Here is a 27,737-nt window from a genome sequence, read left to right on the forward strand (position 1 = left end):
AATGGTGCAAATACCCATTTTCTCTCTTTAGAGACCCTGTTTATTTAGAGTGTATTCCTGCTATGAGGAGTAAGCCAGTGCACATGTGAACTGATCTTCCCCCAGGAGAGAGCAAGAGGCTGCTGGGGAGATAAATAATGCCATTCACCAACAGCCGCTGTGTCACTGACATGAGCATCCATCTGCTGAAACCCAGACAGGATAGACAGGGCTTACTGAACACATTCCACCAGGTCGCAGTGGGAGACAGCTGATCCACTTGGCTCTGGTTCTGATCCGTTTGACCCCTGCCTGGAGGTGACCCCAATCTGCTTGGCTTGTGAGGGGGTTGGAGAGCAGCTAGGGTTGGGACTGGGATTTTCAGAGCACAGGAGGAGATGAAGCCTGGGGTCAGCATTAGGACAAAGACAGAAAGTAGAGGTAGGAATGTGGATTAGGCAGGGGTGGGATATAGCCAGGACTGGGGTCAGTATTTGTACTTGCTTGGATTAACGAAATGATCCCTGAGGGAACAAATGCAACTTACAAACCTGCAGGTGCCCAGAGTCCTAAGGAACAGAATTTAAACAACTGAAACTACACAATTTCTCTGACTTAAATGATAAGTTCAGTGATTATTTGCATAAAAGCTTTTGTCAAAGCTGGACTAGTGTTTGCAGTTACCTATACATTCATTGCCACAGTAACAAAGCCAAAGACAAGCCACCAGTGCTTTATGGAACTGGTGGGACAGTAGGATATTTAAGAAATATGATAAGGTGTAATACTGGAAAACTACAGTTGTCATTATTTACACAGCGTTGCATTCCACTAAGGTTTACCAGTTTCAGGTCCCAGTGTGGTACATGACTTACTGACCTACTGAGGCCTTAAAATTATCAATGTTGTCAGTGTGCAGCCTTTCTGTCTCTGCTCTCTGTGCCACTGTCTGTCGCCTGTTTTACACAGTGAGGTTGAGCACAGCACATATAATGAAACAGACGTTAGGATATATTTTACAGTTGTCAACCATGACAATGCTCATTATCCACAAGTGAATAGGGAGACAGTATGAACAATTAATCATCACCTGTTGAACAAGAAAGGCACAATTTTGCAGAAATATGATGTCTGCAGCCGCTCTGCCCACAGTGACTTGCTACCCTTTTAATTCACAATTAAAAACTAACACAAAAAACTTTTTTGTTTTGGTTGTTTTACACATTTTTAATGTGAAATTACCAAATGTCTTTCTTAAAAAATATTTTTAGGCCATTTAAATCACCTAATTTAGGTTTTTATTTTGGCTAACCTAACCAAAAGCAGATTTCAGATGTTTTTCTCCTGATCATGGTGGGCTGCAGGATTTCTGTGTGCCCTGACACACATAGACTCTCACTTAACAACTGGAATGAATCCCATTGTTTCTTATGAAGCTGTTCACTGTGATGAGTCTATCTGACCCGCTGTCAGTACGTTGGCTACCCAGACCTCTCTAATCTCTTCCTTCTCTCTCTGGCAACATAAGCAACATAATTAGGGGTCCCTGTATGAAGGTTAAACTTACTGTTTATATCTGGCTGTCTGGGTGGTCTGTAACTGAGCTGTCGGGGGGTCAGAGTATGTATGTCCAGCAGAATATGCATGCAGAGCTCAGGGTCGTGATCTGTGACCTCAGAGGAATTTCTCCTCAGCGGAACTCTCGCTCTCTCTCTGATTGCTCCTTCTTTCGGCACATGCACTCATACACACTGTGAGGTGAATACTGACCTAGACCTGCCCTCACTGATGGATTGCCATGTCCTCCCTTTCAGTATGCTTTTCATATGTCCATTACCGCGTCTGTGCTGACATTGGAATTCACTGTCCTTGCAAAGGGATTTTTCCATGCGGGTTATGGAGGGAGGAGAAAACGACAGCATCAGTCATTAGTTCAAAAGTCAAACGTGGTCAATCTTTTCTAATAAAGAGAGCAGTGTGATCTATCTATCTATCTATCTATCCATCCATCCATCCATCCATCCATCCATCCATCCATCCATCTTAAGACAAAACAATTGACCTGTTATAGAATGCTGAAACCTCACAATACCCGCAGAGAAACTTTTAGAAGATTTTTCAGTGTTCATATAGACACTTGACTATTGTTTTAAGTCCAACGTGAAAAACTGACCCTATAGTTTCTGTTTAAGTGATTATCACTTTCTTTCAACAATCATTATCCAATCTTCTTTAAGGAATATTCTACCAATTTAGCATTGCACTCCTGTAACATTGTCAAATGTGATGATAAGGATAAAAATTGATGCAGCAGAACTAAATATGTTGTCCTTTTTTGTTTCATTCATTACTTATTTCATGACAAAATGTGGTGCATACATTACCCATAATGCAGTTTGATCGTTGAGAGTTGGGTTGGAGATTTGGGTGTGTTATGCCAGTAATGGCTGTAGTCTTAAACCTCTAGGCTCAAGCAGAGATGAACTCTATTCCCCCAGATTTGTTTTATCTTCTAATTTCCTCAACCCCAGCCAGCAGTGACTCGAATGACATCTCTTTCGGACATTTATCAAACTTCACGCAGCTCCCACTGGATACAAAAAAGGCTTTATACAATTTCCCTTCACATATGTAGCAATACTCCCTCATAAAATGCCTACAAACAGAATTCAGTGTTTAAAATCTGTGGATTTCCCCTTTAAACTGTGACAACAAGGGTACTTAGTAATCTAAAACTACAATGCATTAAGCATTCCCTGAAACTAGCCAATCCTTAGTTGTCATGGGGTCAGATCAGAAAAAAGCTTTGCTAATCACGATTTATTATCTTTGCTATTATGACCAAATGTATATTCATACATGAAAATTTAAAAGCAAAATGTCACATGTTTCTGAGCACACTGTTTGTCTTTCACAAGTCATTTCTTCTATGGCTCATACACCAACCAAAAATCCGTTGCACCATAAAAGACTCATCGTCATCCTAGTCTCACTGGCATTTTGTATACGGAGGAGGAGGGTTCAAATGTAATTTTTGTCTTAAGAGGATTCTCCACCTGCGGGGTAACCGCCTCTGCATCTCCAGATCAGTCAGACAATATGAGAACTTGAGAGTTTGAGTCATGTAAACTGTGATAAATACATCTAAGATGATTTAATTAAACCCTTTCTGAAGCCACATAATTACAGACATTATAGGATCTGATGTGGGATAATATGTCATTCAATTCACAAACACAGTCCTGCCACTGCTTAGTTGAACAGGTATAATAGCTGTGTGATTATAACTAACTGCTGACATGTTTGTGACAAAGCTTTTGAGATTGTATACTTTTGCCATTGTGTTCCAGCTTCTTTAAGTTCATCCATCACAGTGTTTCATGTCAAATTTTTTAAAATTATAGTTATTAGCACAAGGCTGGTCGCTGGTCAAAACAAGGGAAGATAAAGTGCAGTGAGAAAGAGGTATGACAGTGACAGATTTTGTCGTTCTGGCTCTACTCCAACTTGGGATAGACTGATTGTCATTCTGGCTAATTATCTGATCCAATATTCAGCATTTTTCTGATTACCGTTATCAGTGTTTTGTATTTGTATCTCAAACTGCAAAGTAACTAGAACATAAAAGTTTTAAATACATGTAGTAGAGTTAAGAGGACAATATTTGCCTTCAGAATGTAGTACGCTGGCAGTGTAAAGTAGCAAAAATGGAAATACTAAAGTACAAGTACCTCAAAATTGACTTGAGTACTTGATTAAACTGTACTTAGATACTGTTCCATCGCTGGTTGTTCTAAATTTTGGCCTTTAAATAGTATTATTTTCACTGCAAATGTGTATCTGTTGGAATCAAATTTTGTCTGTCCTTCTCCCTTATTACTAACAAACAGTATCAGTGTCACCCCCGAAAAAAACATATCGGTCAATGTCCAACACATTATATTTTAAATTAAAAAGCGATGTTCATTACTGACTACTCAGTTTAGCTCTTTGTGAGCTGGTTTGATAGCTTCTGTCAGAGTGTGCGGTGATGTTTCAGCTCTTCTCCTACACCTCCGTCTATACTGCTACAACTCCTCCACCCCCCTCTGATGTCCTCATACAGACTTTGACATTCACACCAGCCACAAACCCACCCTCTGCCCTGCACTGCCTATCTTCACTTCAAAGGCCGCTGAACCTTTCCATCAATAATTTAGGCCGGTTTCATCTCCGTGGACCTGATTGAGATCTACTCACATGTCCTCTCATTCCCTGATGTCACCCATGTAACACTCCCACAACCTTTTCTTTCCCTCATAACTCATCTTGCCCACCCTTGTCTGCGCAAGACTCACCCATCCTGTTATGATCCTGCTCGTCCAAGATGAAAGGACAGTCTGCAACTCTCCTGATCAGTGATGTCAAACTCTTTTTTTCCTTTATTTGGTTTAGCTCTGCTTATAGTAAATGTTATTTTTGGTATGAAAGCAGATTCTGCCCACAGACCTCCCTCTTATTGTCTGGGCATGTTGGTGGCAGAGCAGTGGCAGGTATTCAGAGAAAGAAAACCCAAACAAGTAAGCATACACAGAGAACAGTTGCGGTCAGTCCTCATGAGGTGAGGTAAACGTCTCCATTTAATCATGTCGTATTTGACATTGCTGCTACCCTTCTATATATATATCTTACACATGAGAAGAAAAGGGAGAACAAGTTGTGCCAAAGCTGCATACTATTTTGGGTTATTTATTTTACATTTCAGAAAATGCAAAAAAAACACAAGCTCAATACAAAATTCCCTAAAACAAGAAAATGCAAACAACACACAGAAACATGCTGTATTTTGTTCCATCTGTAATTTCAGGTCTGTAATTTCATTCAAGCTGATAATGTATTGGTTAGTGAGTCACGTCAGATTGACTTTCAACAGCAATGGAGGCTATTAAACTATGCAGACAGCTCCCATGATTCCATGCTATCTCACTACATCATCAAATGACAACTTTTGTTTTCATTGGTTTGATTGAGAGGCAGAAATGACATACTATGTGTTCAAAGAATTAGTAGATAAAAGCTTTGATAACAGAAACCAATAATAACTCATGAATGACCAGATTGGCCACGAATGTCATCCCACTCCCTTCACTGTAGTTGGCTTTACGTTTCGCTTCCAATCCATAAAAACTCTGTAGAAATGACGAATGATACTCTCGCAGTACTGGAATATTGTGTCTAAACCCAGATTAAATTGATAACATTGGGGCTTTTGAGGTTTTATTTGAGAGAAGTTCAGCGTTTGATCTTGAAAATTACTCTCTTTGTCCGGACAGATCTGACTGTGGGCTCTCTGAAATTAGGCTCATAGAGCTTTACTGCCCCCTTGTGGTGTTTTTGTTGCTACACCAACTGTGACTACCATGAGTCAGTAACAGGCCAACAGCATGAGCTAAACAAGTCTCTGACCTTTTGTAAATTCCTCTGGTTTCCCCTACATTTCAGCTTGGTTATGGCATTGTAACCACTCTATTATGTATTTTCTGACTTTTTTTGCATACGTGGACTAGATACTGTTCTGCCATGGAAATATACCCTGTGATTCCTTCCACCCTTGCTTGCCTTTTTCTTTTTCTTTATGACTCAGCCATGCCAACTAGAGCCATCTGAATCAGATTTCACCCAGTGATCTCACAGCACGCTTTCACCCAGTGTTTGCACAAATTGTGCTTTAACTTGCCTTAAAAATCCAGCAGTTCCCTGAGCAGCTACTCTACTGTAGGAGTGTGCAGCATATCAGAGACAACTGGGCAATCTGGAAACTATTATGCTGCTTTGCTGTGATGGATCATGTGGAAGGCATGTCCGCTGCTCTGGGTTTTGTCATCATAAACCCAGGCGGTGCGTGAGAACTCAGCCAGCCTTTCCATAAAAGATGTACTCATCTTTGCATAAGCACTGAAATGCCTTTATTCCGGAAGTTCAAGTTGTCATGCAGCCAAGGTCATGGTGCCAAGTTAATCTATCTCTCTATTTCAAATGCTTAAGTTTTCTTCAGTATATGCTTTGACCTTACAAGTAATTTATGCAGTGATATTTTCGATGAATTGCTTTGTCTCTGTCCTCAAATCTCAGTTGTTGACTTGTTTCTCGTGGTACATTTGTCCACTAAAGGCACATAGGAGCTGGCATATTCAGTTTTTATTTATTTGAAAATTGATGGAGTTTCTCTAAGACATTTATCTTCACTTTCTGATCTATGTTCTTGTTTTTTTTTTGTTTGTTTGTTTTCAGGTCCTTGGCACCCCATCTGAGGATACCTGGCCTGGTGTGAACTCTTTGCCTCACTTCAAACCAGGTGAGGTCTTTTATTGTGTTATAGAAAGTGACTATATTCTTGCTGTAAAGCCTTGCTAACCTCATTAACCCTCTGATTCATAACTAAACGAATATCAAAGTTAACATAGCTAAAGGATTAGCTAAAGTGTGGGCTAAGGTCTCTCAACATTGTGCATGATCAAATGTTAGCAAAAAGCTAGAATGTATCAAATATACGATGATACTATGGACTCCTTTATCAACACATGATACACACATACATTGCACATCTGAGCTATATAGGCTCCTTGCCAGCTTATTTTACACAATGCTGAATAACATCAGGTTTTATGCTAACACTTTAGCTAACATTAGGGATCAGTACACCATAACGTCTAGCTGTTCAGACAACTAAGTTATCTCTATCAGTATCTGTTCTCAGGATGAACGGTACTTAAACCACAAATGGTAGGTATACAATGTGATTACCCAAAAGTTATTATTTTAAAACTGACTTTGACATAGGTTGATCAGAAGTTTCTATATTTATTATTTACTAGAAAAGGGAGGAGCTTAAGACCAATGTTTTTGATCACAGGAGTAAGAGAACTATTTAATGAACACATTTTTTAATTAGCTTGAATGTATGACCCTCAGTCAGCTACCCAATGAGGATTTTCCTTCATCACAAGTACAAATATTGACACATTTTACTCAGATGATAATCATGTATGTAGTACACATTGTCTATACTGGATATTTTCATTTCAGCCAAGAACTCATTCAACCCTTAGCTAACATGTTAATATTGAGCAAATAGAGCCATCTACCAGGGTCACTTTTTTCCAAACCCGATCATCAGATTCACCCAATGGGACAATCTACCAAAAGCTCACTGTACTCCATTAATGCAGCAGCAGCAGCAACAGCAGGAGGAGGAGGAGGAGAAGGAGTGGGGGTGGCAGCTCTGCCAGGGCAGCCATGCCCTCTGGGAGCTCATTAGGGCTTTTTAGAGGGAGCATGAATAGAGGGACTACAGATTAGTGTTAACTTATGGAGAGAAGTAGAGTTGGAGTGGAGGACAGGGGACAGGCGAAGATGGACATAAAGAGGGCTAGAGTGCCGGTGTGAGGCAGTGAGACATCACAGAGCTATGTGACCCAGCCTTCCTTCTCCAGTGGCCAATTAGGGACCGACTGGGGCGAACCTCATGGTCACAGGCACATGCAGCACATACAAATGTAATCTCTCATCATGTGACCATGGCGACAGTTGGCTCTTGTTTGCCTCTCACACACTGTGTCGAACAGCTGTGCTGCTGTCTGAGCCACAGACACACATACATGGGCAGCTTTGCCTCATTCTAGCCTCCGAGCATTGCAGCTGTTCATGTGATGTCTGCAGATCTGATGGTTACTCTTTCAACAAACAGAGGAAGATTGAAACGCTACCAGAGAAGATCTGGTAAAATGTAACCACATGATGATGCTCTTAAAGCGTCGCAAGCCTCAGAATGACAGTAGAAACAAATCAGAGTGTGCAGTAACTATTGCAGTCAGAATCCGTATGTTTGTAGGGAGCATCGGGAACAAGATGCAAAGGGATTATGATTTCCTGGTAATGTACACAATGCAGAAATGTTTAAAGGGAGGGAGCGTTTTTTTTTTGTGAATTTATTTATTCGCATATAACACACTCATAACGCATATAAGAAGATTTAAAATGTATGTATTTAGAGCCCAAAGATGTACTTTTAACCTCCTTTTAAATTGAGCTTTGAAGTGAACACAGGAAAATAAGGGATGTTCACAAAATACGTTACTTTTAAAAAAATATAATTATTTGCGCAATTCAACGGATGGATGTGATCTCTATACATCTGAATAATTTTGTTTTATCCAAATCCTGAAGTTTTTGCAATATTCCAATAGCCTAATATTTATTGTCTTAAAACATAAGAAGTTAGATTTGACAGAAGCAGTAAAATGCGCTCCACCCCAGAAGCTGCAGTCGGCAGCAGGTGGCAGTATTGCATCAAGTCTGGAAAACCTACCCATGACTGAAGATAAGTTTCCTCAGCACCGAGCTCCTCTGAGCTGACTCTTGCTTGTACACTTTTCCAAAACACAACAGCTGTATCACTCTTTGTGCTACGATTCATCACATTCTCACTCTAGCGTCTGCATGCACAGTACTTTCTGTACTTTTTTTTTTTTTTATTTAACCCAAACTTTGCAGTACATCTTTTAGGTTTGGATTTCAGACATAACCATGTGGCTTGACCTCAGAGTGGAGGCGCCACTTATATTTCACATTTCTGTGGTTATCCACAGATAGTTGCTCATATCCAGTCATATCTCGCTCTAGCTCTCTCCCTCTCCTCTACACTCTTATTGATATATTAGGTCAGGCTTTTACACCACATTCTGATCAAGATCAATTTATCTATGAACAGAATCTTTATTATGACATTGGGAACAACTATTATTCATACAGTTTTAATCTAAACATGTAATCTCACTAAGATCAAGATCTAATTTTCAAGTGACACCTATACAATACAGACATGCACACGGAAGATTGTAACGACAAACAACATCATAGACTAGACAGTAGTTAGCTTTAAAAAAATAATTCTGTAATATCTTAAAAGAAAGGTAAGATTTGAACATTCTTTTGAATGATTCCATTTGCAACAAGTTGCGAAAATCAGTTTTTCCAAGCTCAGTTTGAACATGTGGTGATGTTATATCAATGTAGTCATGTGCAGACTGAATTGCAGATCATACAATGGTGTGCAGCCGGCAGTAGGAAAACATGACTTGTTTCTTTGCTGAAATCCAAATTTGATTTTTAGTTTGTTTGTCAGTTGTTCCGCATGGGTAAAATTATTTAGAACTATTTTAATTTGAGAACCTCAGAGGTTGGAATCTGGACAGGAGGCAGGATACTCTTCAGTGACCTTGAAAGTACATTTTGTTTTGTTAGCATTTAAATCAACTTCATGTTTATTCAGTCATTTTTCTTTCTCTCACCTCTACTCTGTCAATGTCTGGGTATTCTAGCTGGCTGCTTTCACCTCTGGTACCCAGGAAGCTGTTGCCAGTTCAGGCCAGTCCTGACACTGAAGTGGTTGACTGGACCCACTGTTGGCTAGGCTGAAGGCTGAAAGTGAGAGACAGTTGGGTGGTTGGCTAGTAAGATTAGGCCAGCAGTGTGGGGGGTGGGCTAGCTCACTGGGTGGCTGGCTAGCTTGTGTGGTAACGAGATGGTTGGAAGCTCAGCCTGACTGTGTGTCCACATGGCAGTGTTGGATGAGATGAAGCGACCAGTGCAGAGCGTCACACGCTCGCAGCATAATAAACATAGCTGTGGAAACATGGAGAGACTGTCTGACCAAACTCTTCTCCAAATTATGACAATTTAATGTGGTCTGGCTTTAGAGCATAGGAACATAGTTTATACAGTGTTACTCAATGGTATTTCTGAAATGATATGAGCCACTCCTTAATTTGGCAAACTGATATACAAAGCAACACACACACAAACATGTGAACTGGTTTGCCTGTTGTCTCACAATCATCTTTAAAAATAAGTGTGGCTGACACAGCCAGCAGACCTTTTAATATGGCAAAACAGGAAAACCACAGGTGTAATTAATTACATTCATTATGGCTGGATTCTTTTAAGATGATCTGACACAGTTTCATGACTTTCTCAGGCACTTAAAAGTCTAGTGTGTAGGATTTAGGGGGACTTAAGGACAGAAATAGAGTATTCAAACAATTGAAGAGACCTAAATACTGGCAATCACAAACAACTTAAGGCAGAAACTTTGTTGAAGGATGGAATTAACCTTACTGTGTTTCATTATGTTACCACTGTACCGTTCCCCATCAGTACAGCAGTTGTTGTACAGTTCCATCCTCTCCACTGTTTCACCTTTTACAAAGAATACTTCGTTCACTAATGAGTTTTGTATTGATTTTTTCCCATTTTGTAGGTGTGTTTAAGTTAATGTCTCTTCCTGCACACACATTTTACATACATTCCAAATGAAAAGACTTTCAAGAGGGGATATGCCCTTTGAGCCACTGCAAGCTTTGGATATGAGGAAGTGTTGAGTATTATTGACTGTAGATTGATACTTATTAGATTAGGAAATGGTCAAATGTAAGCAACGGATTATACTCGGTGAATGAAATCAGCAAACTCAGAATGATATGCATGAAGTTATGATGAAGAATACATTATTAGAGCTGTATCAATATGTACTACTCCACACATACAATGACAGCTTGTGATGGACTATTCCAGCATATTATGAGTCCTTACTACAGCTGGCTGTTGAGGTATGTATAGGTCAATCTAGGTAGTCGTAATGTATTATAAGCCTATCAGTCAAGCCAGAATTTTTCTACTACAATTGTCTTGGTGTATCAGTGTTAATTAATGTGTTTAGTTTGAAGGTAGTTTGAGAACAGTGCAGAACATGTGAGATAAATGTACATAAACAAGATGCCAGGTGTTAGTTCACTGACTGATGCTTGCTTGCTTTGTTGTCTTCCCATCACAGATCGCTTTACGGTGTACAGCGCTAAGAAGCTCAGACAAGCGTGGAATAAGTAAGTGAACTGTTCAGAGCTGTGTGTGTGTGTGTGTGTGTGTCCCTATCTGTGCAAATGTATGTATGGTGTTATGTCACAGGGTGTTTTAGCTGACAGACACACTATTATCCTTGTTCATGTCTTTAAAGGCAAACTCCCACGAGCAGTGAACACACTGTCAATGCAGCTCACACACTCTTCATCTAGCCTACACCCTTCCTGCAGTGTGTGTGTGTGTGTGTGTGTGATTGCTGTGGGACATCAGATGCATATGGAAGGGAAAGGGCATTGTGGCACAGTCAGAGCACCCTCCCCAGATGTGTGCCACTGTTTGCCCCAGGCATACATCTGGAGGAGAGACCTCTGAGGGAAAAGGGATGTCTGTCTCTTTTCCACAGGGAATTTTAAAGCAGCACCAGCAAGTGATTTATGTAAAACTCCAGCTGTCTAATCAGCTGGAATCACAAAGTATAGCTGCTTCAGCGAGGACGATCCATCTCTGCTAACTAAAGCCCTCATCACACAGGACCCCTAATACCTGGCTTCCTCTTGTGATTTATACTAATTACACAGGTCATCTGTGTCTTTAATCCCAGGAGAATCTTGGAAGAATCTGCTGTGCCTGTGATCTATAAACTAAGAATCACACCGCAAATTACTGACCTGAATATGCCGAAAATTCCATCTCAGTATGAACACACAAAGACCAACAACCACACACTCTCACCTAGGGGCAATTTAGAGCAGTCAGTTAACCTAATGTGCATGTTTTTGGTATTGTGGGAGGAAGCCGGAGTACCTGGAGAAAACCCACGCAGGCACAGGGAGAACATGCAAACTCCACATAGAAGGGCCCAGTCCGGGATTCAAACCTGGAACCCTCTGGCTATGAGGCGACAGTGCTAACCACTGCACCACAGTGCCGCCCCTGAGTGAACTTTTCTTGTCTTCAAATTAGCTTTTTGATTTGAAATTTAAATTTCACAAAGTAACTACTAGTAATACTATGAGTGAGCCAACAAATGAGCATTATAGCAATAATAACTGTGGAAGGTGGTAAAACACAGCTCATTATTTCTTACACTAAACTGCATTACCTCGCAACAAACTGACCATGTAAGGTTAAAATGTTGATGCCGCGGGGGCTTTGTTTTACACAGCCTCCCAAGTATTGGGGGATTGGGGTTGTAACCAGTACTTACTAAGTGTGTTGCAACCCCACTCATAAATGTAGTAATGGATGTATAAATGGCATGTATAGGTAGAAGTGCAAGGCCTGTGCAGTACAGATCATGGCTGGATCCATTTGCCCACATTCCCCTGTCCAGCACACTCAAACCCTCAGAACCATAGTTTATTACAACTTTATTATCACTTGTTACTTGCATTATCGCTTACTTATTGTATCAGGATGCTGTGAGTACAGGCAACTACTGACTACAAGAGTGGGGGGTCAAACTCCAAATAATTGAGATAAATGACTTTGTTTACATTCTGTCTGATAGCCTAGCTGCTCATATTTCTCACTGTTTTGGACATATTTTTGCTGTTTGTTTTGAGCAATTACTTTATCATACAGTGTTATCAAAACTGATAGAGTCATTGAAAGCAAAGATAGGACAAGCAGTTAGAGCATTTTTCTGTAATTGGGCCCATGCTTTGTAGTTCACCCTTGTCACAGACCATCGCCCCTCTTTACACTCAGTGTCTTTCCCATTTCTTAATTTTGTTCATCTTATATATTACAAATATTATATCAGGTATCTACAGATAATTTGGGAGATAAAGCAATAAAAATCTCACTTGTTAGATCAGTATTTTAGCTGTTGTGTCATTATATGATATGTAGCTTCAATAATAAACAGTTGGAGTAATGACAGTTTGCATTATTGTGCATATATTCCTAACAAAGAAGTCTCTTGACAAGATTTGAAAATGAAAAGCGGAGTAACATGAGTTGAAGTGAATTTCCCCTCTGCTCCCTCCGTCCCCTATCCATCTCCTCCCAGTCTCATGACCTCGCTTCAGTCCAGGAGGAAATAAAAATGTGAAGAAAGAAAGTGAGGTGGAATGTTAATCACCATAACTTCCTCTCCGCTGCCTTTTATTCGAAGCCAGGGAACGATGAAACTGATATGAACTTGCGCTCACTTTGTCTCTGCCCTGAGAGTTGGCTCACCCTCCCAGTTTTTTTTTTTTTTTTGGTTTCTGCACTGTTTTTCTTCCTCTGTCTGTACAAATGTTCATGATGGATGTACAGTCATTCGGGGTTTCTATCTTCTGATGTATGTGATGTATTAATTGACGTTTGTTAACTCATGCAGAAATAGACAAAAGGTTATGGTGTCCTGGTTTTTGTTTGTTAGCAGGACATTTTTCAAAAATGTGCTCACTAATTTCGCTGAATTTGGTGGAAAGTGGACCATCAAGCAAAGAACAACTTTTTTTCTTTTTTGTCAAAGAGATTGTGAGATTTGGCATGAAATTTTGCGTTAAACATTTCCAGAAATAACCACGTAAATGAGCGTTTACCAGCTTTGCTAATCTGTGTCATTCATTTGTGGTATGATGGAAATGAAGATGGAAATGAATGACTTTAATTTATTCCTCATGTACTGCATTATTTCTCATCATTATAAAGCTTTTTGCTTAGATGAATTATCATTCTTATTTTTATCAGATTTCACGCACTGTAGTCAAGAATTCTTACCATAAATTAAAGGAAATATAATAAGAGTAAATGCAAACTAATTACTGTAAGAAAATACAATAACACAAAGAAAACTGGCTCCAACTTCCCTAATGTGAAGCTTTGCTGCTTGTATGATTTGTATCAGTGTTATTTTTGGGCTGTTGCTAATAATTCTTGCTAATTAATGAACTGTATGAAAAGGAATCACATGAATGAAAATTATGGCTGGTGTTCAGGTAATAAAGTCCTCTTATTGCCACTGTAATTATGATAACAAAGAAGGAGGAAGTGAGGTGACGGTATTATAGAGTGACAAATTATTCTGCATAGGGAGGAGCTCACAGTGGATGGTTGAGTCAAGAAAATATCAGACATGGAAACACGGAAGAATAACGTTCATTTCCAGTTTGCAGCCGACAGTCAGTGCCGTTGTTTTTAAAACCTTGGCCACAGACATTCCCCAGTATTTCCCGCATGTTTATTATTGTAGCCACAATGATAAAGCTCCACTAACCTTAACAATGTAATAACTGTAACCCAAACCATGTTATTTCCCTAAACCTAACCAAGTGGTTTTTGTGCCTAAACCTAACCTTAACCATTGTAGTGTCACATCACGAAACAAACTTATTTAACAGCCGTGAGTTGTAAGGGTTTTGAAAGGCACAGGCGGTGAGATCATTCTCGTGATAGGAGCATCAGATCAGAAAACACTTCTATGTGTCCGACCAAAGTGGTGGAGAAGCTGCATATTTTGCCGTTTAATTGGAAGGGCTTGTTGCCTTTAATCTTGTTTATTCATGGAAATTTCACTGAGATCCAGGCTGTCCTCTGCAGGCTTGCAGTCTTGTCCCCTGGTAGTCAAGGGATTGAACCAGTCTCCTTGTGGTTACAAGTCTGGTGTTTAAGCCTAATAACAATTCATTCTGAGAAAAAAAATGTAGTGGTTCATTTTTTCTTTAGCTTGTCACAAATATTTTTTGCATGAAAACTTGATTGATTTAAAAACAGTGGATATTGTCAGCAGCTGTAAAAGTGTTGGTATCAGCTTTCAATAATCCAGATCTGCCAGCTGTATACAGTAGTTGATAACAGTTACATGCTAAGGCCTGTTTGCTATGTACAGTTTCAAGTTGTCCTCACAACACCCTCATCGTCAAATGAGACATGGTGAAAGCTCTTCATAGGATGCCTTCAGACAAAAAACACAAAGGCTTTCTTCCAAAACAGCTGCCGGTTGCTGCTTTGCTCAAACAAAGAGACTGCTCTGCCACTTTCCGCTGTGGCCGTGAGATGATTCAGGCAGGTGGTTTCCTCTCTCTCGCCCCTAACACGTCCTTGTTGTACTTTTCTGATGCCATGAAAAAGCTTGCGCCATGCACCACTGAAGAAGGAATGCTGCTGCAAATGTGTCATCACTTGGATCTGTTTGATAGTTTGAGGAGATGCCATCGATCTTACTGCAGATGTGCGATTATTCACTGGGCCTAGCTGACAGAAGTAGCAGGAAGGAATGTGAGCCTACTGCACATCAACGCTTTTCAAAGACCAACATGCACTTATCCAGGTGATTTCACACCTACACGTTAGGAGTATGTGCCAAGGCTGATTAGGGGGTAGAGATGGTGTAGATGGTGTGACATTGTGTAAACAGAGAGCCTGGTTCTGGTTCTGGTTAACCATCAGTCAAAGTTCCAGTGACATTATGAACTTAAGTTATGACCAAAACTAAAACTAAACTAAAAAAAAATGTAACCATGGAAGAGATTATTTCATGTGGCTCTTCATATGGTTATATAAGGATGGCAAATTTTAGAAAAACGTCCCTGTTAACCCAGACATCAGGATTTTGGTTCAAGCAGAAAATCATCCCCTTGCATGTTTAATTTAACGTTAGGTAAAATCAATTCTATTCAGTTCAGTTTATCTATGTAGCGCCAAATCACAGCAACAGTTGTTTCATGACACTTTCCAATTATAATAGGTCTAGACCAAACTCTTTCATTTGATTTTTAGAGAAAAAACACATGAGAAACACTTGGCGACAGTGGCGAGGAAAAACTTCCTTTTAGAAAGCAGAAACCTGGGAGAAGACCCCGGATCTAGGTGGGCGGCCATCTGCCTTGACTGGTTGGGTTGTGAGAGAGAGAAAAAGGGAGAGTCAGAGAGTTGGGGGGGGGGTTAGATACACAGAGATGCATAACAACAGAGTATTGGAATGACAGTGACAGTATTGACAGCAGTAATAGTAGTAATAATGCAGAAATATAACAGGTGTTAATAAGAGTCGTTGGTGTCAAGCAGGACCGCAGCAGGAGGTCCAGACGCGATCCATGGGAACCTGAGAGACGAGAAAGCACAAAGACTCCAGGGAAGAAGTGAAGTTAGTGACATGCATTGATGGGACATGAATATGTGTGGAACGACAGTTAGAGGGGGAGAGAGAAGCTCAGTGCATCATGGGAAATCCCTTGGCAGTCTGAGTCTCTAGCAGCATAACTAGGGGCCAGCCTGGGCCAGCCTTAACTATAAACTTTGTCAAAAAGGAAGGTTTTAAGTCTACTCTTGAACTTACAGAGGTGCTACAGTACAGAGTGAACCAGTAAGTGGTTTGCAGTAAGCAGTTTGTGTGGAGAGCTTGACTTCTATTCAAATTTTTTATCTTTTCATTTGACTATGTTGTACTGGATCTCTGAGAGTTTGCTTCCCTCATATAGCATAGGGTTTGGATGTTGAAACTCTTATTATTCAATAACAACCTATCACTGCAACCGGTTCAACTTTGCCACCAACTGTAGAAGTCACTCCAGTATAACATTTAAAATACTGAACAAATGCACAAAATACTGTCTATTGGCTAAACTAAAGCTCAGCATCAGCCTTAAAAATCCATGTACTTAAACGAGTAATCTAGGAGACCTTTTTCATCAGTATCATTTCACACAAAAAACTTGTGTCTTTAAACTTTGCAGTGTAGTTACACAGAGTGCTCTGCTTGTATAAGAGAGAGGCAAGTAGAGGCCCTGATGGACTTCATTAACTTTATCTCTGCCTCTTTGCTGAGTGGCGTTGATGAGTCGAACAGAGATTTATCCTCCCTCTGTCTCTCTGCTGATAAGTTGAGTCGAGATTCCCATTGAGAGCCATGGGAGTGGCTGTCAGAGTGCTTGACTGGGGAGCCAACCATAAGAAGCCTGCAGAACATAAGAGGCAGTCTGAGTACTGCAAGCGGCAGGCCAACGAGCTGCGCCGAATAACATCATGTTTATTTTATGCGATGGATGCCTTATCACTGAATGAATTTGTTGCTCTCCGTTTATTTTCAGTCCCTTCTCCCCCTCGGTGCTGCTAGGTAGGGCTGGTTCAGGAGTTCAGTGACTCCCAGTGCGAACACACACCCAGACAGGAATTCATACACATATACACACATTCACAGGGTATTCTTGCATCTTAGCTCCTGCTTAATGAACACTTTCTGTTTCTCACGATGACCCAATCGTGATGTGCGAGGCAAGCTCAAAAGAGAAAGGTGTAAGCGTGTGTGTGCTTTTTTCGTGTGTGTGTTGAAGAAGTGTTTTTCCTCTTGAGTCAGCAAACCTTCAGCATAATTAAAAGGCTTGTTTTTTTTTTTTGTTTTTTTTTTTGGTTGTCAGCAGCTCTGTGAGCTGGAGAAAAAGTGAGTTGCTTTCTCTGTGGGGTGAATGAATGGTATGATAGGTAGCTCTAGATTAATAGGTTAACTTAATGTATCTCTGTATGTGTATGCTTCTGTGGTCACTCTCTCTGATAGTGTGTGTTTCTGTGGTCAGGTTGGGCTATGTGGACCATGCTGAAGAGCTGGCCTCCAGATTCCTCCAGTGCTTCCCAAAGAACCGGCTGTCAGCCCAGGCAGCGCTGAACCATGAATACTTCAGCAACCTTCCTCCACGGCTCTGGGAGCTGCAGGACAGTAAGTAACGCCTCACATCAATAACTGTAGTTTGAACAGCACCTGCATCTGCTGGCACCTTGAAGTTTTCTTCTGGTACTTAATTCAGTATACTTTAAGTGGTGCCAGTTTGCCAGATATAGGGGCTCAGGTTTTAGTATCAGAATATGTGTTAGTAAGGAATAGGACTATATATACTATAGTATATTATATATATTAGTATACAAATGTGGAGTATAGTATGGTGTATATTAGTTTATGGGTAACAGTACAGTATAGTAGAGTGTATATTAATAATAAATATTACAATACAGTATTGTATTCTACCCAGCACTTGAAGGGTGCAAGAACCCACTCAGAGGGCTCCACCAAGAACCTTTTTATATTTAAAGGGTTTCATCTAAAACTCCAAACATAACCTTTTTTGTAAGGGTTTCATCTATAACCATGTTGTCTTGAAGAAAAACCATATTGTTTTCTACAGAGGAGGCTAACAAAAGAGATTGAGTTCCATATATTGTGGGCATCTATCCTTTTAACAGTCCATGTTAGATTTACCAATGTTTAATCAGGGATGGTGTTCAAACAATTTTTAGTGATTTTCAATTTTGCAACAATAATGGATAAGGAGGGGAAAATCTCAAAAGACAAGCCAGCAGAATAAGAGGGCTGTAGGTCCCAGGGGAACAGGTCAAAAGGAAGCACAGGACCAGTGGAATCAGCAATAGGACAGTTAGGACACGTCTCATCAATGGTGATACAGCAGAGAAATACAGTTAGTGGTATCATTCCAAGGTCCATTCACTACAACAGATGAAACAAAAACGATCTACAAACAACAAAAGATCAAATGTCCAATGAAGGACCAGGTTTAATCCTTGTCGGAGGAAATGAGCCACTATGTTTTATACCAGTTCTGTTTAGAAAGCCACAACAATCTGACAATATATTATACTGTAGCTCAATATGCAGTGCTGCAGATCCTGGTACACTTTGGTTTGATGCCAGGATCTATAGGGGAAAGCAGCTCTCAGCTCCCACATACTTCACCCCACAGGGCAGCCAGCTCCCAGCCCACACATCAAACCACAGCCTTTCCCCTGGGAGACCGGGGATCATTAGCATGGCGATGTGGCACTGAGCTAATCGGCTATGCTGGGGCTCGTGCTAACTAGTCACAGAGCGCTAGTTCTCCACCTACACCAGCCGTGTCACAAGCCAGTCATGTTTTATTGTTGGACTGAATATTTTGCTAAGTTTGTTGTTTTATGTACCAAAATGCAAATGCTTGTTAATATTTCAGTTTGTAATGTGTCATAAGTGTTTGTTCAGAACATGGTGGTTTATGTTGCTTAATTGTCACTTTTGTGCTGATTTATAATGAATGACATTTACCAGTTCAGTCAGCTCATAATAAATCTTGTTTATGCCGGTATAGTGGACTGGACTGACAACATAGATCAACCTTACATCTACAAAAATGCCCTTTGAAACATGGGTAAATGTTTGAATATTTGAGGGTGAGGAGAATAAAACTTCTTTGAATGAAAAATAGATTTCAGTGGAGCTCTTATTCTCACAAAGAATCCCTGCAGGACCATTTCTTCTTCTTCATAAAATGGTTCCGGGTAAAATCTCAGACCTTCAGGAAGAACCTTTTTGAAACCTTTTTCAAGAGCGTAGTTAGTATAGTGTATATTAGTATACAACAGTGCAGTGTATACTAGCATGCATTAGAACAGTATAATATGTGATAAATGTTTACAGAAGTCACTGTAAATCATAACCTTAATTACACCCAGTAAGAGTACAATTATCTCAATATGTGCAGAGGATCTATTTTTGCCTAAAATTAGGGTTATCTTGACAGTCAAACTTGGCCTCTCCCTCGTTCTGTTTGTTTCTCTTCCTCTCCGTGACTCCGTCTCTCTCCTTTGTGTTTTTCTTTCCTTTTTTTTTTTGAGCTCCCTCAGCTCCACTGGATCATGCAGAACCCTCCTCCTCTCTGTCTCACTGTAAAGAAGCCGGCGAGCAGCGACCTGGGGTTGTTTTTGTTCGTGCACAGAAAACTCGTCTTATTCTGTGGATGCCGCTGGGACAGTAAGCCCAGCCGGACCTCTGCTGGCCGCGGCAACATGCTCAGTTTGATTTTCTATCTTCCTGACTTGTTGTTTGCCCAGAGCAACAGCACGCTGAGGCACTCTTTAAATAAGAGCCCCAGCTTTAAAAATGAAGCGCCTCAGAAACACACAACATCTTGGTTTTAAACACTTTAAACACTTCAATTTTGAGGCAGATTTTGATTAACACTGTTGATTTCCCGTGTGTATCCTGGGTATAAGAGTCAGAGGCTTTAGCCAAAGCTTCACAGTTAGGCAATATTTCAATTAATCCTACAGAACTGGGTTATTGCATGAAAGTATGCCAGAGCTCACTGAATATCCATATTATTTGACGTGTTACATACACATACATCACCAATCCCTTAAGCTTCATTAGTGATGTGAAAAGCCTGCTCAGCAGACCTGCGTGTGCTACCACTGACACGGTGGTAATATTAATGGGAGAATTCCATTTTTAATTCCCCCCGATTAGGATTTTTCAGCATTATTAATCCTGTTATCAGCACCCAGCAGGTTGTCATGTCTGAAAAGAATCAGAAAGTGGCGGTCACTAAAAGAGGGAGCGCAGAGAGATGGCTCATTTTGATTTTTGTCATGCTCGCTCTCTCTGTTCTCCCTTTATCTCTCCCTCTCTCTGATTCTCTCTTTTTTTTCCACATACATGTGAGGCACAGGCAAAGCAGCAGAGCCACTGAGGGAAGGACGGGAATGAATTAAAACAGTTTTACAAAATGAGGACAGGAGTGGATAAAGTATCTTCCATGTGTGCGCGGAAGACAAGTGTGGATTTGCCGCTTGCACTTTTGTGGGGGATGGATGTGTCAAAAATATGCAAATTAGAAGTGAATGTGAGATAAAGAACAGGCTAATTACTCCAGTTGTGTGTTTGGCTCCAACAGCGGCATGGTAATCATGTTCTTCCACCAGGAAAGACTGGAGCCAATGGGAACAGCCCAGTGAACGCATATTTTACTGCTCTTTAGCTAAAAGTACAATGCAATCTGTACAACAAAACAAACCAAAATAAAAGATAAACTAGCCATGACAAAATGTCATGGATGGCTTTGAAACTGATGAACCTTTCAAGTAAATGCCCCATGTTATCCCTGTGGAGAAGAGCAGTATGTTTTCTATGGCCAACTGGGCACTCTACTGTCATGTGTATTATGGATTTATGCAGACAATAGCCAGACAGATTACAAGGGACAATGACAGAATTATTGAGACAATGGAGCTCCTGAGGTTTGCTGTTACTGTGTGAATTGGATTTTGACATTTTTAATTTGATTTCACTGAGAGAGTATGGGTGTCTGGCAGTGCAAGAAGTGAGAGCAAAGACCTTGGAGGACTCCTGCCTCTCTGGACAAGATTTGCATGGAGGTGGAAGTGAAACAAAAGACTTTTCCTCCAGTTACCCTGCTCTATTGGCAAAACCCACTGCCTTTATTTCCAAGTTGGAGAAGATTATGCACTCAGAATGAATTTATTTTTCCATAAGAGGAATTAGTCACTTGTTACGTGAACTACTTTTTATCCCCATTGTTTCCAAAGATGTAAGAAACAGCAATGGGCCTATAAATTTGCAAATTGGGAGGAGCTAGTGGTTCTGTAAGTATCTTCCACATACTGCATTAGTAGGCTGGCATCATCAGGCCAATTTGCAAACTCACCAGCTTGAACTAACAACAAGGCTGAGTCTCTATGTGATCCAAACATGTCCAGTCACTCCAGAGTGCTGTAAAATCCAAAAGTCGAAATTAATTGAAAAATGATTCACGGCATGTCATTACCTAAAGAAGGTAAAGAAGGTAAAGTTCATAATTGTTCTGCAGGCTAACTGTAACGTTAACCCTAACTGCAAGAAATATCCTAACAGGATTTCATAGTCTATACATGCTCACCATGGTTTATCATTTCTTTTCGTGAATGAAAACATTTCAAAAACATTTCCCCCTCTCATTGCACAATGGTAGTGACAGATTGTTTTGTGAGAAGTACTTGTTGTATCATGTATACTATATGGGCAAAAGTATTGGGACACCTGACCATTACACCAGCAGGGACTTTGATGACATCACACTCTAAATACATAGACAGCTTTCCAGCTACAACAGCTTCCACTCTTCTGGAAAGGCTTTCCATAAGAGATTTTTTGTCAGTTCATGCAGTAGAACATTTGTGAGGCCAGGCACTAATGTTGGACCAGAAGCCCTGGCTCACAATCTCTGTTCCAGTTCATCCCAAAGGTGGTTGATGGGGTTGAGGTCAGGGTTCTGTGTGGGACAGTCAAGTTCTTCCACACCAAACTCATCCAGCCATGTCTTTATGGACAATGTTTTGTGCACCGGAACACAGTCATGCTGGAATAGAAAAGGGCCTTCAACAAACTGTTGCCACAAAGTTGGAAGCATAGCATTGTCCAAAATGTCTTGGTATGCTGAAACATTAAGATTTGCCTTCACTGGAAGTAAGGGGCCGAGCCCAAGCCCTGAAACAGCCCCATACCACACCTGAATTCAATAATAAAGAGTTTGTCCCAATACTTTTGTTCATATAGTGTACTTTGACCCTCTCGCAACACAGCAGGTACAGCAGCAGTGGCTGTGACACAGTATAGCATGGAAGCAATTCAAGTTCCTTTAAAACCCTGAGTGCCCAGGTTTCATGTCAAATCTTAGTCAGATCTGAACACATGGTCATGATGCACATTCATTTACATTCAGGCTAACATTTTTTGAATGCATCAATATGTCTGATGTCCTTAATGAATAAATGCCCATAAATCCACTTAGAAATTAAGTGGGGGGAAAAAAACATTTCAGACCTTACCTGTGACTCATCTGGTTTTTTTAGTTTTCTTCAGTGTCAAATCATCGTAGTTCAATGTCTTATTGGCAATTTTATGGACACAGACTTCAAAGAGCCAGACGTTTTCTGACACAGCTGTTAATCTTTTGCACTGATGAGTTGCATGCCAATACACTTCTTGGGATGTGCTCCAACTGTCTGTCACTTAAAACTAAGTGTGCAGAAAATAAACAGTACTGACAATCCCAGAGCCAGGGGTCTCTAAAATAACTCCTCTTTGTAACTCTGTTTTAAATTGTTTGCTGGTCACACGCAGATATTTTAACATAAATTGTCATGAAACAATCAAGCAATTCATTGTTAAGTTCATCATTAGTTCATTGTGTTACATAAGAGTTTATACTGCATCCTAAGGTTGATCAGTGGCAGTATAGATGGGCTCACAAAATCTAACTTTCTCCAAATGCAGCATGATACCAGTGGGGAGGAAGCTTTTTATACTTCAAGGATTCTAGATTTCTGTTTACTTGTGCAGAGTGAGAGATGTGGGCTTCTTAACCCCAAAAGCAGTCGCTTTTACCACTGCAGGGACTTAGCAAATTGAAACATAAGGTGAAGTCATTAAAACGGGTTCTGCTTTTGTTCCAGAGACAAGGTCTTTGAACTGAATTAGGAGATAATACTTCACGAAACGTTTCCATTTTCAGGTACTTTTAGGTGTAGCCAGTAGTGCTGTCAATCATGATCGATCAAGCAGAATTGATCTCATATCACACCAAGAACAACTTCAGCAAACACTGTCAAGCCACACTCACAATCTATATCACATCTAGCAATTAAACATCTCCTGCTCCTTGGACCTTGTACACTGATGGTCTTACAGTATTAGATTATAGAAATAATCTAAATGTTCCAAAATTAAAATGTAAATGAGCAATAATAAAATGTCACTTGTTACCTCATGGCAAAAAAATAGAAAGGTAAAACCATAAAAAAATTCTGACTGCAAATAAATATTCAAATATTCACTTTTTAATAACCGGCTCTATCTTTAACAACTCACTTGGAAATGTTCTCTTTCCTGTCAGCCTACATACTTCTAATCCGCTTGCGTCTTCTCCCCCTGCAGTGTCTTCTATCTTCACTGTACCAAATGTCAAGCTGCAGACAGAGAGCGGGGACAGCATACAGGTGTGTGCACGAAGGAACAGTCATGGAAAGGCATCTTCTGGCAGCAAACACTGACCTGAGGCGGCATCCCGCACGTGATTGCCTGACAGGTACGTGCTCATTACCACGCAAGAAGCAGACTCAAACAGTATGCAACATGCTGTTTCACACACTCACAGGCAAAATGTTAAAGCATACAGAAGCAAACATGAGGTGAAACTTTAATGGTCTTAATTGCTTCAATGGAACTATGATTACCGTAGGCCCAAAAACGTATCTTTTTCTTTCAGAATTCAAAGTCTTATAACTTAACATGCCTGGAAATTTAGCAAGTGTGGCATTTGGTCTGAAGTGCGACAGTGAAGGTGTAGCTATATAGCTATATATAGCTACATTTTAGTTTTGAAGAAAATGTTTCCATTTCCCACTTGAGGGCTGATAGCATGCTAACAAGAAATTGTATGACTTAGCTTATATTTGTAAACAATATTTGAAAACAATATGTGTAAACAGAAAGCATCTTTGACGTAAAAAATTCTGTGTCAAGTTCAAGAAGTTAAATGCATCTAAATAACATGTTGGCAACTAATAACAAAATTAGTTCTCACTATTTTCATCAAGTCAGTGTCCAGGAGATTTCATCTTCACGAAACTTTCATTTGGTGTTGGTCACTTAAACACCGTTTATGGCACAAATATTTTGAGACAAGTGATGATACATGGAAGGCCATTTATTTCAGAGGACAAAAGGACAAAATTTGTTTAATGTTGGAAATGAGTTAAAATACTCTAAATTAAAATTGCAAGATTTGCTATTATTTGATGTACTGACTGCAGCATTAGAAATAAATCACATTAAAAATAATCAGAATATCAGCACTGAGTGGAGCCCTGCGTGGCTCATCCTCACCACAGGATGGCGACCGAAACACACAACCTGCAGAAAGCCTACACTGCCTCTCTGAACTTACTGTCTGGGCTGTCAGATATTAGTCACAGATATTATCCAGATATTAGTCAACTCTTACCAGGGAAACAAATCAAGGAAATAAATTAATGATCTTGTTTTGTTTCCCTTTGGTGAGTGACCATGGTGTAAGCCTGATACTGCCCTTGGAGGTTTGCCTGTGGACACCTCAGAAGGCATTATCTTTTACATATTTGGTACTATGGGCTAATATTATTTTAATCTGGTATCTTAGAATTTTGCCCTATGAAGTTAAACTATGTCATAATTATGAGATCAACCATGTCAAAATTATTAATTAATAGCTATGCTAGTTCTATAAAGAATAACATCCCCAATAAGCCACATATTGTCTGCTGCTAGTTTGCCATTTCTCTCTGCCTAACACTTAACTGCATCCTACCAACCACCACAGCCATTTAACGCTAACACCATGAGATCTGTCCCATCCCCATTGAAGCAGAAAATGCAGTAAAAGAATGGCTTTGAGCGGGCAAGGAGGGTGTCCCATTCTTTAAAGATGGGGTCTCATTCACCACTCAGATAAAGCTGCACTATTTGCATGTAATAAGAGGTGCAGAGGCCAGGAATGGGGATAATGGCCGGCCTAATGATGGAGTAGAATCTTGAGGGCCAGCGTTGGGCTGCTACATAGCACTATGGACCAGATTATATCTATAATTACTGACAGGTGCAAAGACACACAGACACAAAGACACATCAACAAGTTCCAAGAGAGAATCTTTAGCATTGTATCTCATGATGTTTTCTCTACAAAATCTAAATGTTCCTTAAACAGCCTGGGTACTCTGTACTTATTTCAGTAAATATGCGCAAGCGTGAGTATCTTGATCTGAAGGCTCAGGGTGTTGCTTTCTGTGTGTGTGTGTGTGTGTTGTGCATGTGGAGGGTGGAAGTCACCCCACTGAGAGAGCTGTGTCCTCTCAGCTGCTTCATTTACATTGAAATCAGCCTCTTTGTCCAGGCCCATCCTAAAGCCTGACAGGCTGGGAGAGCCTCACTGATAGCAGCCTAATCCCTGTGCACACGTTCACATTAATACACTGACAAATCACATTAATACACACACACAGCCATTCAGATGTTCCCACAAACATAACGCACGCACATATTTGAACTGGGTTTCCCACAAAGTATTTATATTTACAATCCATTAGAAAATCTAAATGACAAAAACTAACATTTGTAAATTGTATAGAGTATGTACATAATATGTAAATTAGAATTAAATATATGGTTACTATGTGAGTGAGTAAGTAAGGGAAGGGTACAAAACAATTAGCAGTGCGTACACATTCATTTTTACATAGCAGAATATGACATCATTGTGTAACAGTTGCTGTTTGCTTTTTGAAACACTTTGTGTAAAAAGCAGCTCAACTTGACTTTGACTTCATAATGTTTTCTGTCCATTATCCAGCATTATCACTGAGGAACAGAAGGACAGATTGTGACCAAATTTCACATTTGGTCCGATACTGAATTGGTGACACTAATTTTGGGTGTCCACTTTGAAACTGTGCTCGTTGTACACACTTTCTGTACTGCTGTGTTGAACATGTGTGTGTGAAGTATCCACATTTGTAGCTTCTTTACATCGACATCCATATTTGAAACATTCTAGTCCAGCACAGTTGATTTCCATTATATTCAGCCTCAGGTGATTGTTGTTGCATGATGACATGATTAAGAATTTCCCTTTCGGGATAAATAAAGGAATTCTGATTCTGATTCTGATGTGACAAAGCTCCCTACCACTCAGTACATATACAGTATTATATCTGAGTCTGGACAGATATGGATGTAAACTGCAACTTGATTGGTGCGCAGAATCAACTTTGAAGCAGTACTTCTAGTTCCCAAAAACATTGTGAATATAGATTTTTTCTGATTTATGTAAAAGCCTTTGACTCTAATGTGATAGCAAAGCAAACAATAATTTTGACCCATTATGTAATTATGCATAATTGCCTTAATGTAGCTTTTTAACTGTGGATGTCTCATGGTGATATCTATTGATAAAAAAAATATTAACATGTCCACCTGTAGTACCTGACAGGTCAAGTATTTCCTTCAGCTTTCTTGTAACACTGTATCATAGTGTATGGATAATAAACACAATGAGCACAAATAAATCACATACATTATTTAGTGTAATATCTATCTGGATGTGTCTAAGCCTGCTCTTTAGTAGTGTTTTTTCAGTTGAGTAAAATTAGAGGTAAAGAGGTGAGGAGAAGGGAACCAGGGGAAAGGCAGAGGAAGGGATGGAAGCAGAGGCTTTCGGGAGCAGGGCAGGGTTTCTTTTTGTTGAGGCAGCGTTGTATTATTTATATGAGGTGGTGGAGGCAGGCCGCTTCAGACGGAGCGCAGCAAAGAAGGCGAGCAGCCCCTTTCTCTTTTGTGGGTCTATTCCCAGTGGGCAGGCTTTGTGCTGGCTGGATGGCTGCCTTTGAGGACACCCGGGCATCTATTGAGCTCAGAGTGAAGGCTGGGCCTGACTCGCCCGCACTGAGACACAGCAACACTACAGCACTACAATGTCTGTCACTGCTGTGGCCAGAGAGGAAAAGAAAAGGACGAAGAGAGAGTGACAGAGGATGGGGGGGAAATAGTGGGAGTGTTTGATTTTGGCAGGGAACGGGGGGGAAAAAAGAGTGTTTTTGTGGTGAGAAAGCCAGAAAGAGATAGAAGGAGTTGATTGAAGAGAAATGGAGGCAGGGGTGGAGATGAGAAGAAAGAGGGGGAAAGGGGAAAAAAGGCAGGTCTCCTTTACAGTACTGCACTGCACTGATCTATGTTTATTCATGATTTTGCATTATTCACAAGATTAGCTGATGCAACCCGGTGCCGAGGGTAGGCAATGGCTCCCCCCATCAATCCAGTCAGTGACCGCACAGTTCAACTCTGAGTCCCAACAACAAGTGGGAGACAGCTGCCCTGTCTCTGAGCTTCAACACATACTTCACCGGTACTCTAGCCTGGAGTGTGCAAAGAATTGGACGCAGTGTGTTTGCAGTCAGAATACATAACAAAGCATAAAACATTGATTCAATCAGAGATTCTAAAGCAACATGAGAGAAGTAAAATCAACAGCTCAGTTTCTCAGTCCAAACAAGAATTTAGTTGTATTTTGAAAGGGAGCCTT

General features: G+C 40.3%; 1 protein-coding gene across 3 annotated transcripts in view; it reads left to right on the plus strand.

The window, feature by feature from the left end:
- Positions 1-27,737, plus strand: part of cdk14 (cyclin-dependent kinase 14) — a 163,549-nt gene that overhangs the window by 98,530 nt on the left and 37,282 nt on the right. For all 3 annotated transcript variants that reach the window (XM_046400560.1, XM_046400562.1, XM_046400561.1), the window contains 4 exons: positions 6,250-6,313; positions 10,850-10,898; positions 17,382-17,521; positions 23,561-23,711. In XM_046400560.1, coding sequence (XP_046256516.1) covers positions 6,250-6,313; positions 10,850-10,898; positions 17,382-17,521; positions 23,561-23,676 — 369 coding nt within the window. In that variant the 3' untranslated portion in view covers positions 23,677-23,711. The remainder of the gene's footprint in view (positions 1-6,249; positions 6,314-10,849; positions 10,899-17,381; positions 17,522-23,560; positions 23,712-27,737) is intronic.

The sequence above is a fragment of the Scatophagus argus genome, chromosome 9 (genome assembly GCF_020382885.2).
Source record: "Scatophagus argus isolate fScaArg1 chromosome 9, fScaArg1.pri, whole genome shotgun sequence".
Classification (NCBI taxonomy): Eukaryota; Metazoa; Chordata; class Actinopteri; family Scatophagidae; genus Scatophagus; species Scatophagus argus.